General features: G+C 51.8%; 2 protein-coding genes across 2 annotated transcripts in view; both read left to right on the forward strand.

The window, feature by feature from the left end:
• Nucleotides 1-6,947: 6,947 nt before the first annotated feature.
• Hmx3 (H6 family homeobox 3) lies at nt 6,948-8,912 on the forward strand. Its single transcript, NM_001106302.1, has 2 exons — nt 6,948-7,347; nt 7,951-8,912. The coding sequence occupies exons 1-2, from the start codon at nt 6,948-6,950 to the stop codon at nt 8,619-8,621; spliced, it is 1,071 nt and encodes a 356-aa protein (NP_001099772.1). The 3' UTR covers nt 8,622-8,912.
• A 3,908-nt stretch (nt 8,913-12,820) lies between these two features.
• Hmx2 (H6 family homeobox 2) overlaps nt 12,821-13,638 on the forward strand; it is a 9,064-nt gene continuing 8,246 nt past the window's right edge. Inside the window, exon 1 of the mRNA NM_001106303.1 lies at nt 12,821-12,911. The gene's annotated coding sequence lies outside the window, so the exon portion shown is untranslated. The remainder of the gene's footprint in view (nt 12,912-13,638) is intronic.

Genomic DNA, 13,638 nt, shown 5'->3' on the forward strand with positions numbered 1-13,638 from the left:
CCTATATCAGGTCTTGCCACAAAGACCTCCTGCACACACGCCATGTGATGGATACTATTCAAGCATCTCCTCAAAAATGCAGTTTAACAGAAAACCGTCTGCACAGGAATACTTGCCCTACACAGGAATACAAGGTCTGTGTGGGCTTTGGATAAGGATGTTGAATGTTGGGGTTCCAGATGGTAGAACTATTTAGAAAGGATTAGGGGGTGTGGCTTCGGTGGAGGAGGTGTGTCACTGGGTTGTGGTTTGGGGTTTCAAAGGCTCAGGCTATCCCCAGTTATCACCTCCCCATCTTATAAATCAGATGTAAAGCTCTCTCTCATCTGCTGTAATGCCACGCCTGTTTGCTGCTGCCTTGCTCCCCACCATGACGGCCATGGACTCACCCTCTGTAAGCCACAATCCAATGCTTTCCTCTAAAAATCGCCTTGGTGTGGTGTCTGCTCACAACAGAACAGTGACTAAGACAATCTGATTCCACACATGAACTGACACTACTCACTGCCAAGGAGCCTCCATGACCAGTGGTCCTTGTTTTAAAGTGGCTTACTTGGACATTTTGTGCATGTGTGTGTGTGTGACTAAAAGCTTCCAGATGAGTATAGCAGTTGCCTGTAATCCTAAGTAGGAGACCGAGGAAAGAGGATCGGGAGAGCCAGGCCGGAGAGCTGGAGGGTTCAGCAGTTCAAGAGTGCTTGAACTTGGTGCCCTTCCAGAGGGTCTGAGGCCAACTCCTGACACCCATGTCTGACAGCTACCAGTTCCAGGAGACCTGACACATTCTTTTGAACTCTGCAAGCACCTGCACACACGATATGCAAACACACACACACACACACATACACACACACACACACACACACACCACACACACACACACAATAAAGAAACAACAAAAAATAAACATAGACAAAGTTATTTATAAACAAAATATAAACAAAAAACCCCAGTCCACTTCGGGCTACAGATTAAGATCCTGCTTCAGACAGACAAGGAATTTAAAAAAAGAAATCTGGGTTTGTTCCAACTCCAGGCTATTCCTGAACAAACTGCCGCTGGAGAACTTGTTCTCCATGTCATTATCTCATGTCTTTCCCTCCCCCTCCCTACCTTCCTCTTTCCCTTCCTCCCCCCACCTCTCTCTCTCTCTCTCTCTCTCTCTCCCTCTCTCTCTCTCTCTCCCCCCTCTCTCTCTCTCTCTGTGTGTGTGTGTGTGTGTGTCTGTGTCTGTGTTCCTGTGTGTTGTGAGAACTGGTGTGCATGCCGCTGTGCGCATGCGAAGGTCTGAAAACAGCCTTAGGGAGCTGGTTCTCTTCCACTGCGGGTTCCAAGGACTGAACTCAAGGCGTCAGAGCTGCCTGGCAAGCTCTTTTACCTACTGAACCATCTTGCTGCCTGGCTTTTCTGTTTCTAACTAGTGCCGAGATTACAGGCAAGTACCATCACACCTATTTTAAGCAGGGATGAAACCCAGGGCTTCATGAATGCTAGATAAGCACTCTACCAATTGAGTTACTCTCCCTACTTATACACTGTTCTAGGTAACAAAATAAGGGCTCTGGCCAAGTCTCCTATCAAGATCTCCAGAGTCCCATATGGTAACCCCTTTACTTCTCTTGCTGGTCTCCTGTTGGCAACACATCTTTGCAGGCCTGGCCTTAGGCCTTGGAACCAAGCACTTCCTTTTGTTGACAACCCTCATCCTGGTCCCCACCCCCAACCCCACCAAGCAAACCTCAAAAAATCTTAATCTGCACTTTGGGTATGATGCTCGTGCCTGTGCACATAAGTGCAGAAGGCAGAGGAGAATGGCTGGTGTCCTGTTCTATCGCCCTTTGCTTCAGTCCCCTTGAGACAGGGTCTCTCACTGAATCCGAAGCCTGCCAATTTTCAGCTAGACTGTCTGACCAACAAGCCCCAGTGAGCCTCAACCCCAATGCTCGGATCATAAATGAGCATTACCACATCTGCCTTTTTAAAAAACAAAACAAAAAACAAAAACAAAAACATGGGTGCTGTGGATTCAAACTCAAGCCATCATGCTTGTCTTGTCTGGCAAGTGCTTTTGAGCACTGAGCCATCTCTCGAGTTCAGGGGTTCTCAACCTGTGGGTCATGACCACAGGGGCAGCAAATCAGATATCCTGCACATCAGCAAGTTGGATCTCTGTGAAAACTCATTTCAGGCCAACCAGAATGGCCCAGTAAGCTGCTGTCTGAAAATAAACAACAGATAAATCAATCAATCAATCAATCAATCAATCAATCAATATTTTCCAGGAGAAGAATGGGTGAGAATTTACCATAAGCATAGCCAGCACTCACTACATACCCAAGTGTCTTCAAAGCGATGCTGTAAGGCTGCATCCCCGGGTAAGTTCCATTTTCTCTTGTGCCTCAGTTTCTTCACTCTCAAGAACTACCCACCTCACCCTGAGATAGTGGCCAGTGTTCATCGAGGGCCCAACCAGTGACTGATGTCTAAGATTTACTCTGCATAGTGAGTTTCCTTATTCTCAGGGAAGGGTCAGTAATTTGGCCACTCTAGGAAGTTAGTACATGTCTCAAGACACATATATCATCAAGGGCTACATGGCTGCAGTCACTCCCTAAGCATTATATACCCAAGGTCACACTCATTAACCAGAGCAGGCTCTTTGGTAGTGTCCTAAGTAGCATGCGGAAAAAGAGCAGGAGGTTCCTGGAAGACTGGGTCAGAGTTTTCCAGGCGGAATCACGGCTCTAGGTTTTTGTCCATTTTACCTACACATCAAAAACCTATAACTCGGGGTTGGGGATTTAGCTCAGTGGTAGAGCGCTTGCCTAGGAAGCGCAAGGCCCTGGGTTCAGTCCCCAGCTCCGAAAAAAGAACCTATAAGTCAGGAGAGTTGGGTGGTAAATGTAAACACCAGGAACAGAACAACTCCTAGCTGTTAGTTATGAAGGCCTCCAGTACCGGTCTTGCAGCTTTGTCGAAAAGCTTACCTGCCCCCCCCCCAGCCTTTCTGTAAGTCTGTACAATGTGTCTAGGGAGGATTCATCCACTCTGGCTGTAGAAGGAAGCCCCCTTGACTTGGCTAAAATCCTAGAGAACATGCAGATACTCCCCTCCCTTGGAGAAAATCTTGCATACCAACTTGCATTCGTGCAAATGCACAAATGACTTTTGCACGTGGTCGGTGTGGGACACAATTCTAAGCATGCGTTTGCCAAGCCCCATTTTTTGTGTAAAAGTTTGGTGTTAATCATTAGTGTTCTCCAGGCCTCTTTTGCCCTCTTGGCCACTTGTCCCAAGAGACAATGATGCAGAGATCTGACTCTGCACAGCCTGCATGTTGAAAATCTGTGAGGCACTCTTAGGCAGCCTTGTTCCTGGGAAAGCCTTTAGGTTTTGCAAAATGTATCATCAAAAGACCTCAGATTATCTGAGTGTGTTTGCTCATGCCTGTAATCCCAGCATTAGGGAGGCCATGTGCCGACTTCTAGGGAAGCCCAGGCTACAGACTAAGATCCTATGCCAAAAACCCAACAACCTAGATTTTCACTAAACACTTCAAAAACTGTGTTGGCAGTGTACGGGGCGGGGGGGGGGGGGAGTTGCCAGGGTGTCTGAAGCACTCTTGTCAAGCAGACCAATCCTTTGCAGTGGGGATTGTGACTCCACCCACCCACCCACCCACCCACCTATCTATTCATCCATGTTCTCGCCCACGCATCACCTAAGTCAAGAATTGAGGCATTAACACAAACCTTTACTGAAACTCCCACTCACCAGCCAACAGTGCACTGAGCTCTCGAAGGATAAGACAGCTCCTTCCTGCATTCAGCAGCATCTTGAAGCTCGGGCAACTGCAGTCAGGCCCCACATGAAAAGAAAAGGCTGCAAGGAGAAAACTAAAAGGAGACCTTAAAAGGAGACAGAAAGCCAGGAGAGGGCAAAACAAGAGAGAACTCTTCCGAAGGTGGCTAGACCTACAGGGACCTGCAGGAGACTCCACCCTTGGTTTCTCCCATAACTCAGTGTTTTTTTTTTTTCCCAAGCGCTTGTTTTCTAAGGGTGGTAGGGAATATTGCGGCCTAGGCTTTTAAATACTTAGCAAAGGTTCTGTGTTTTCTTCAGACTCTTCTGTAGTTTCGAGGATGTCCCATAGAGGGCGATGTTTGCCCGGCTTTACAAGGCATCATGGTGCTGGTTGAGGGAACAAGCCTGGCTGGAGAATGAGTAAATTGCTATCCTGAGCTTTTTCGAACCGGAAAGGAAATCTCAAGTCTATGCTTCCTGCTGTTGAAGTCCACCTGCGGTATCTGACACCCAATAAAGAGACCCTTTACTCTAGTGAACACACACACACACACACACACACACACACACACACACACACACACACACACACACACACTTAAAGGAACACTTATGTTGGATTGCCCCCAAGTAGGCTGCCTCTTAACTCTTCTTAGGTTCATACATACTTCTGGGTCTAGTCCCAGAATTGTGATTGGCCAGAAGCCAGGGACTGATGTCTTTCATGCCTGTCTTCCTAAGACAGAACATTTTTCACCCCTGCGGGCTCCTAGAGATGGGCTTGTTGCTGTTTTTTGTTTTTTGAGACAAGATGATTGAACACAGGGGCCTCTCAGGGTAGGCAGAAAATAAGGTAGCACTGACTCACAACGACCACTTTTCAGAGAATGGGAAATGTTTCCTTTTTCCCTAATTTAAAGGAGACCCCGTGCATCAGAACTTTAGCGAGTGTTCACACCTCTGCAGCAGCTCCCTACCAGACGCACATACCCTTGGGGGGGCAGGGGAGCCTCCGCAGCCCACTGGGCCACCAGGTCTGCTGTGTGCAAGCAGTGCTCTCTGAACCTATAAGAGAAGAAAGATTTCTGCCTTGGGTTGGTGGGTGGGGTGGCCTCTGCTAGTCCAACACTGTTTGGGTGCCTTAGGTACGGCTTCCCTCTGGACACCTTTTCTTTATAAAAATCTGAGCGTATTATCAACCCTGCTTGAGCCTCGGAGCTGTGATTGGCTCCAACTCGGATTTTAGATGATGCGCCCTTGTGCATTCCTGTAAAGCCTTGTGCGAAATCAAAAGAATAATAGCAGCCATTTATGGAAGCTCTACTTACAAGGCGAATGTAGGGTTCGTTACTGAGGGTGGATGTCAAAACTTTAAACACGACCTTCAAGATTTAGTGGAGGCTGTTCTGGTGCCCTGGGACTGAGAAATAAAATAAACCTACTTCTCATTTGGGGACCCAAAACTGTTCAGTCTGCACTAGCTCAGGGGAGCTTGAATTAGACAAGGCTCAACCAAAAAAGAAAAGAAAAGAAAAAAGAACGGGGTGAGGCAGAGAAAGCTCAGGTGTGAAGGGAGTTTCATCCGGGCTGAGAACGAATTGTCATCTTTCTCCGGCCAAAGAACTATCCCCGGGGAAGGGACCCTACTGAAATCTAAAATTGAACTGCTTGTCTCTCGGGCTTCCTGCTCGACCCAGGGAGCTGTTAAGGTGGATGGAATCCAGCTGTTACTCCGAGGCCCGCCGCGGTTCTACAGGGACTTGGAGGCCCTTGGGACGTGCCGCAGGTGTCGCTGTCAGGGTCACAACCGAGTAAGGTATTCCGCTGCGGCTTCGGTTCTTGGCGCCTATATTACAGCGTTAGGCAGTTCCAAACGCCACCCGTTTTGGGGGAAAGTGCTGTGTTCAGATCGCAGGCTTCAAGTTGGTCCTTGAGCCGTGGACAGAGCCATCCAGAAAAGAGCGGTGTCCTTCGATGTGCAGCTGTCAGTGCGAGAACACCGCTACTCCGACAGTTGCACAGGGAAAACGCGGGCACAGAGTCGCATACCCACTCCAACTCCCGAAAGATTCAGACTCACTCTTCGATTTTCAGGACCGAAGGCCAAGGCTACACGGATTCCTGAGCCCGCAGACTCTCCTAGACGAAGAGCCGGGAAGCCTAATTCCCCTCTTCTTGGCCGCACCCTGATTAGCAGGTTTGGGGAAAAAGTACTGAGTTCGTTCCGGGCCGTGGTGGCGCCCTACTTCCCGGACCAAAGCTTTCCAGCCGCGTGGGGGCAGCTGGCCCCTGCCAGGCCGGGAGGGGTGGGAGAGTGGCGGCTGCTAGCGCGGATAACCCCGAGGTGACCCGAGCCAACCTGCCCTGCCCCTCCCCCTCCGGCAGACCGGACAGCAGCCAGCCCGTGGCCGAGCCGCAGGGGGTAGAGGAAAGTGCGTGCTCCAGACTCGCGCTGGTCCGTGCGCTCCGGCCCGCCGGGGGCATCTCCTTCTCGAGGTCCCTCGCGCGCCTCCCACTTGGTGGGAGCTCTCAGAGTGCCTCTTTAGCGAGAGCCAATATCCTTTTGTGCTAATAGGTTTGTCCTCATTTGCTGCCTAATTGGACTATATAAAGCCAATAACAGGCGGGCTCTCATAGCCCGAAGCCAAAGCGCCAAAATCCGAGGGAAGGCAAGGAGGGGGCGGTGGAGGAGGCGGCTGCGGGGCCCGGGCTCGGCTGCGCCTTGGCCGGCCTAATCCCATTTGCCATTGTACGCGCCCAATCGCCGTATACTCCCCGCATTTAACTTGGATGACATTTTGATTTCATCATTAGCATCCGGCGCCGGATTGACGCATCCCCAAGCCGGGGACCGCTCTCTCAGCCTCCTCCGGGGGAGCCACAGCTCCTACCCGGCCCCCTCGCTCCCTCGGCGCAGAGGCAGGTCCGCTCCCCGCCCCTCTGGACCCCTCCCCCATGCGAGCCCGCCCCGGCCCGGTCCCCACCCCGCCCTCCCGCGGCTCGATTCGCGCCCGGGGCGGCCCCCGACTTTGAGCCCCGTAGTTGAGTTCCGTTTATGGTCTGATTTCCGGCCCCTAGCCTGTTCGCCCCACCGTCCGCCTGTCCCGCTCCCGCCCTCCGTGGGACCCGGAGGACTGGGGACCATGCCGGAGCCCGGGCCGGACGCCTCGGGCACTGCCAGCGCGCCGCCCCCGCAGCCTCCTCCCCAGCCTCCCGCGCCCAAGGAATCCCCGTTCTCCATCAGGAACCTGCTCAACGGAGACCATCACCGGCCGCCCCCGAAGCCACAGCCGCCCCCACGAACGCTCTTTGCGCCGGCCTCGGCCGCCGCCGCTGCGGCCGCCGCTGCCGCCGCCGCAGCCAAAGGTGCCCTGGAGGGTGCCGCGGGCTTCGCGCTCTCGCAGGTGGGAGACCTGGCCTTCCCCCGCTTTGAGATCCCAGCGCAGAGGTTTGCATTGCCCGCGCACTACCTGGAGCGCTCCCCGGCCTGGTGGTACCCCTACACCCTGACCCCCGCCGGCGGCCACCTCCCGCGACCAGAAGGTACCGACCTCCCTTTGAACTTTCGTTCTCCCCTCTTTCCCTGTGGGCCGGTCCCATCCCCGCCCAGGGCTGGTGTCACTGCAGTTACGGGATGCCTGACACCTGCAAACCCGAGTTTTGGTTAACTTCCTTCCGCCTCTAGCCCGCATCTTTCCTGCGTGCTGGGCTACGAGGCCCCGGAATCCAATCCCACTTGCTGAGAAAAGAGGTGGAGTTGGAGGCCCCGGCGCTGCGCTTTCCGGGAAAAGTGGCCTCCAGCAGGCATGGGTGGCTTGGGATGGCCTGGGTGGGGAACTAGGCCTGGAAGGCACAGTTTAACCCTAACCGTGGAGAATTGTTCTGCTGGCCCCTGGCAAGGGAGACACGAGATAAAATGAGCGGCCCTGCTTTTACCATTGCCTCGCCAGTCCAAGGGAGGCGAGATCCTAGATCTTACTGCCCCACTGCAGTCCAGTGGGACACGGGAGGATCTCTGGGAGGACCGAGCCCAAGGGCCAGGAGCCCGAGGCCAAGGTGCGGGTTAAGCCTGCTACTCCCAGATCCCTGCCTCGCTCAAGGTTGTGTCGCTGTGCTTTGTGTGCGTCCGTTTGTCTGTCTCCCCAGCCTCTGAGAAGGCCCTCCTGCGCGATTCCTCCCCTGCGTCCGGCACAGACCGCGACTCCCCGGACCCTCTGCTCAAGGCTGACCCCGACCACAAGGAGCTGGACTCCAAGAGCCCGGACGAGATCATTCTGGAAGAGAGCGACTCGGAGGAAGGCAAAAAAGAAGGCGAGGCGGTGCCTGGCGCGGCCGGGACGACAGTAGGGGCGACTGCGGCGACACCGGGCTCAGAGGACTGGAAGGCGGGCGCCGACAGTCCCGAGAAGAAGCCGGCGTGCCGCAAAAAGAAGACGCGCACCGTCTTCTCCCGCAGCCAGGTCTTCCAGCTCGAGTCCACCTTCGACATGAAGCGCTACCTGAGCAGCTCGGAGCGCGCCGGCCTGGCCGCGTCGCTTCACCTCACCGAGACGCAGGTCAAGATCTGGTTCCAGAATCGCCGCAACAAGTGGAAGCGACAGCTGGCGGCCGAGCTGGAGGCGGCCAACCTGAGCCACGCCGCTGCGCAGCGCATCGTGCGCGTGCCCATCCTCTACCACGAGAACTCTGCGGCCGAGGGGGCGGCGGCGGCCGCAGGGGCCCCGGTGCCGGTCAGCCAGCCGCTGCTCACCTTCCCGCACCCTGTCTACTACTCGCACCCGGTGGTCTCGTCTGTGCCGCTGCTACGGCCGGTGTGAGACGGGAGAGGGGAGAGGGAATGAGCACCCGGCCACCTTTCGGGGATCCCGGAGGAGACTGGGCCGGGCCGAGGGTGCCGGGCTGTGGCCAGCGACCTTGGGCTCACTGCCTTGCCTCCCACCCCCCAATAGCATTTTGTAAGTATTTGCAATGCATTTTCGTGCAATTCATTCCTATGAATTTGAGGCGCTTCTCCTCTTATTTTTGGTTTTGCTTTCCATTAAGAGAAAACGAGGTGGGGTTGGGAGGGAACGACAAAATAACCAGGTCAAAACTTCCAATTGAAAGTTTGTTTGTTTTTTTAATGTCCAGATCTCCCCTTAAATTTCCATTGCGCTGTGGCTGGGGAGGGGGGTGTTTTTACAGAAGGAAAATAAGCGAAAAACTCAATTTTTAAAAGTTTATTCATTTTTCTGAGGAACTATTTTCAAAATCCCAAGAGAGAATTCATATCGAATTCATATTTATTTCTGGATTTCTGGGTGTGGTTTTTCCTCCACTCCCAATCAGTTATCCACCCCCCCCCAAACCCCGCCGCTACGGCCCTTTCAAAATCTGGGCGGCCACTGGTAAGACCCTGTGTAAGATCTGTGACAGTCAGCTCCATTTGTCTCAGTTTGTGACTGAAGAATTCGCTAATCAAACTGTTTAAAGGGAAAAGACAAAAGCCTCAAATCCAGACCTGTAACAGCTTCATATCTGGCTGGGTTGCAGTGGTCTTATTTATCACTTGATTTATTTAGTGGTAATATCACTATTACTACTGTTATCTGCTTGAGGGATTAGTTTCTTCTTCCTTCCTCTCTCTCCTTCTCTCTTTTTATTGAAAAAAAATACATTTTATCCTCCCCGTTTTTGTTTTTTTTTTTTTACTTTGCAGCAACCGTTGTGCTTTGGCCTGTGCAATATTGTACAAAATTTCCCTAGAGCCCCGCCCCTTCCTCTGTGGGGATAAAGACCACCCTGCCACGGCATGATCATTAATGTAGAGGGAAGATTAAGCAGGAGAAGGGGAAGGAAGAAAGCAAGGTAGATAGTGATGCTCCAGGGAGCGAGCTAGGCAGAGTGGAGCGCTTTAAGTGAAGGACAATCAACGTAAGAGAATCTTAACTTATTTGATAACTGTACAGTTTTTCTTGTAAAGTTCACCCCCAGCTCCACAGGGCCGCTTGCTCTGGTTCCCTGTTGGCTACACCTGTTGTTCTGTTGTTTCCATTTCGTCTGTTTCCCCCTCCCTCCCTGTCCTCTGCCAGAGTTCAGTCTCTTTTTAAGAAAACAAAACAAAACTCCACAAAATATTGTTACACTTAATGTTGTTGTGGAATCGAATTAAAGAAAAAATAAGCCTTTCATGTTGCCAGACTGTGTAACTTTGAATGATTTCCACCCCCCTGGGAGCAGGTGTCCCTGCTCTCCTTGCCTAGCTCTCTGACTGCCTCTTGTGCTCTTTAAGTCTGACCTGCACTCACGCCCCTATAATCCAGCCGGCAGAGGAGACAGGGGCAGCTTTGTTCAGGACCGAGGGCGTTCCTTCCTCTGTGTCTTCTGCTGCTTGAAAGGCCCTCGTCAGAGCAAGGACCAGTGAGGGATGGGAAGGGTCTAAAGACCTGGGTTTATATCTAGCTTGCAAAATTGAGCAAAACAACCCTGAGCTTAAAGGCAGGTGGTATTTCCCAAGAAAGAGCTAAAACTTGCCTTCTTTCTTCAAGCCAGGGTTCCTTCAAGAGCTTCAGGATAGCTAAGATTGTGGTGCCTGTGATTGTCCCCAGGGGTGTTAGAGGAATGAAGGGAGCACAAAGCTTGGAGTTCTGCTGAGTCTCGAGGCAGGTCATTAAACCTAGCAGTCCTTGAGATAGGTGGACAAGGAGTTCCACTTCTAGGACAGGGAGGTTTCAGATGAACTGGGAGAAATTCAGGCACGGGGCGCGTGCATAACTTGTAGGGGATGTGCCACTGACTGAGATAGGACTAGAGTTGACTGGTCTTCCAACCAGGCTCTCTGTGCCCATCAGTTCTCAAAGCTACCTCAAGGGTAACTAACCTGTTTCCACCCACCTGCTTGGAAGCCTTTTTTCCTCAGGCTACTTCCCCTTTGGTCCTCAGCACCAGAAGCAAGGCATTATTCCAAAATAGCTTAGCAGAACTGGTCTGCAAGGGAAGGAGGGAAGTGGGTATTCAGATGCCCCTTGCCAATTCACCAATGCCTGCCTGCCTTCAAACTCTGTGATGTGTGAATGCACACACACACACACACACACACACACACACACACACACGTGCATGTGGTGTGTGTGTGTGTGTGTGTGTGTGTGTGTGTGTGTGTGTGTGTGTCCTGATCACACTCCAAGCAGTGTTCTTTTGGGGCTGGGGAGCTAAGGAATCAAAGGCAGAGAAGATTTCAGAGAGCATTGCCATAATAAGCAGGACACCACCACTGGGGAGCGCCTGTCCGCACTCCCTCTTTCTCCTACTGTGTTGCCAAGCTCTTCCAACTCAATCGACACAATTGATTCTACTGTGGCTGAAATGCAACTATCGGGTTTTTTTTTTTTTCTGTTGATGGAAAACTGGCCCCAAATAAACCAGTGTTCATATTTGTGGCAAAATTTTAGCCTGGACCTCAGTGAAGATAGATCTGCCTTTATTTTCCTCTGGTTTGGAATAAAAACGAGGGCATGTGTCGTAAATGAAAAATAAACAGAATATCGGGGTCAAAATATGTCGTTCCCTGTGTTGCCTGAAAACAGAGTGATGCCTTTTACTGTTGGCAATACTAACTGCGGGACAGGCCAGTAACAGCTCATTAAAAATAATGTTGCAATAGCAAACATGTCCTCAGATTTTACAGCCAGAGCATGATGTTATCAAATGCCAAGAAAATACTTCTTTATTTGTTTGGATTCTAGAAAACGGTTCTTGACTGACCCAGTCTTTTGAAAGTCAAGACATAACTGGTTCTCCACAAGCATAGTTTATCCTTTGTATGAGGCCCCCTGGCTTCGCTTTTCTTCCTGTGAGGATGCTTTGCTGCTCTGTGCTGGTATCTCTCATCCCAGAGCCACAGTGCAGCTCTGGAGGAAGATGGTGGTGTTCACACCATCGCTCACACCTTCGTGCAGCCCAGTGGGGTCCTGCTGGTTTTCTCCCGTGTTCAGTGTTTGAGGAGGGAGTCTGTGACGTTATGGAATACCGGTGCTGCTCTGAGTGGGGCACAGTGGGTCTTTCTGAGACCTTGCTGTCAGGAGAAACCCAGCACAGGACCGGATGCTGGCTGTCTTCTCAGTTTTAGTCTTTCTCCTACAGATTTTGCAGAGATTCCCAGGAGCTTCAAGAGTCAGTTGCCAAGAAGACTTTTGGGAGGAGTGACAAGGTCTCCTGAAATCCCTGTGGACATTCACTAGGGGAGTTCAGGGTGGCCAGGCACTCTTTCTTCAGGATGCCGAATGGGCACCTCTCACTTTATTCTTGTACCTCCTTCCGGGTTGTGGAACCTGGAAGCTTTCTGTCTACCTACAGTCCTGAACCTGATCTCCACACCAGCCAATGCTCTGGTCAATGAAACCTTCTACAGTGGCCATCAAATAGATAGATGCTTGCAAACAACACAGAGCACACTCACTCACGGGACACAGCACACATGGCGCCTCTCCTTCGGATTTCCTAGCTAATCCAAGTAGCCCAAGGTTTTCAACATACCTGCTCGCAGTGTGTGGATTTTAGCATCATTCTGATCACTCAGAGCATACACACAGTCGTGTACTTTGTGCAAAGTGACCCCAGGTGGCTGGTTCTCTCCAATGGTCCCTGGCTAAGCTGAACTGATAACAGACAGCACAGATGGGGGGGACCAGGGGATCTACCTACCCATCTCAGTTGAATAACCTGAAAATTCCCCATTTGATGGTCGGTCCCAGAGTTTCATCACAAACCATGTGGTCAAACTAGTCTAACCTCACCACTCCCAGACCAGGGACCCTCACATTCCTATGTGCCAGGACTATAAGGAGTCCCTACAGCATTCTGAGCACCTCTGAGCGCCTTCAGGCCCTGGGAGAGCTCAGAGCTAGCCTGCGAACTGTTTCTGTTGGCAACACAGATGTATTTCTTTTATTTGGTAGTAAATAGAGTAGATGTGTGTACATCAAACAGCGGCAAGATATATAAACGGCGCCCCTGTCGCTGGTGCTCATTCCTAAGGGGATATGTCCCCTTGGCAGGCCAAAGTCAGAGACCACACTTGCCTGGGAAACTGGAAGTGGAGCCTGGGAGAATGAGAAGGAGGTGAAAAGGTGGGTGAGCTTCATCTCCTTTCTGAAGCCATCCTGCACTGAGCAACTGGGGAGAGGAGAAGGGAGGTGCCATGGGCCTCTAGGTCTGCTCAGTCTGGGAGCTTCTAGTGATGTAACACTACATTTGCCTGTGGTGCCAGGATCCCTGCCTCCATCTCTCTCTGCGTGTGGAAGAGCCGAACTGCCTTCCAGAGTCCTTGAGTGAGGTCAGGTTGGGGGTGGGGTTCTACTCTTTACTGGATGGGCCCTTGACCACTCAAGGGACTCATTTTATTTCACCGTAGCTTTCACTGTGACTGTCTCCTTTCAGTAGCCCAAACTCTAACTCTGCAAAGTGCCTAGGAAACTGAGTCAGGACGTCAAGGATGTACAGATCCACAGAAACCCCCAGGGCAGCCACATAGACCCAGGGGACTATGCCCGCACAGGCATTTGTTGTGACCTTAAAGGAACCATTTGCCTAGCACCTCTTCTTTTTCTCCTGCTCACTCTCTACCCGCTACCAGGCAATGTTTACAGGCCCTCCCAGACTTTAGAGTGTCAGCATTTACATACCTGAAAACTGTATCGGTTTGAGTACACACGGGGACTTTCCCTGCTAGAGCAGATGGCGTTGGTTGACCTTTTAACAAACAAACGAGGAGGAGGGTAAAGAGGCGTCCTCAACATAACTGTGCAGTAAGTATTGGGAGCACTGCCTAGCGCTTCCCGCTGGGATCTAGGGTGG

The sequence above is a fragment of the Rattus norvegicus genome, chromosome 1, assembly GCF_036323735.1.
Source record: "Rattus norvegicus strain BN/NHsdMcwi chromosome 1, GRCr8, whole genome shotgun sequence".
Lineage (NCBI taxonomy): Eukaryota > Metazoa > Chordata > Mammalia > Rodentia > Muridae > Rattus > Rattus norvegicus.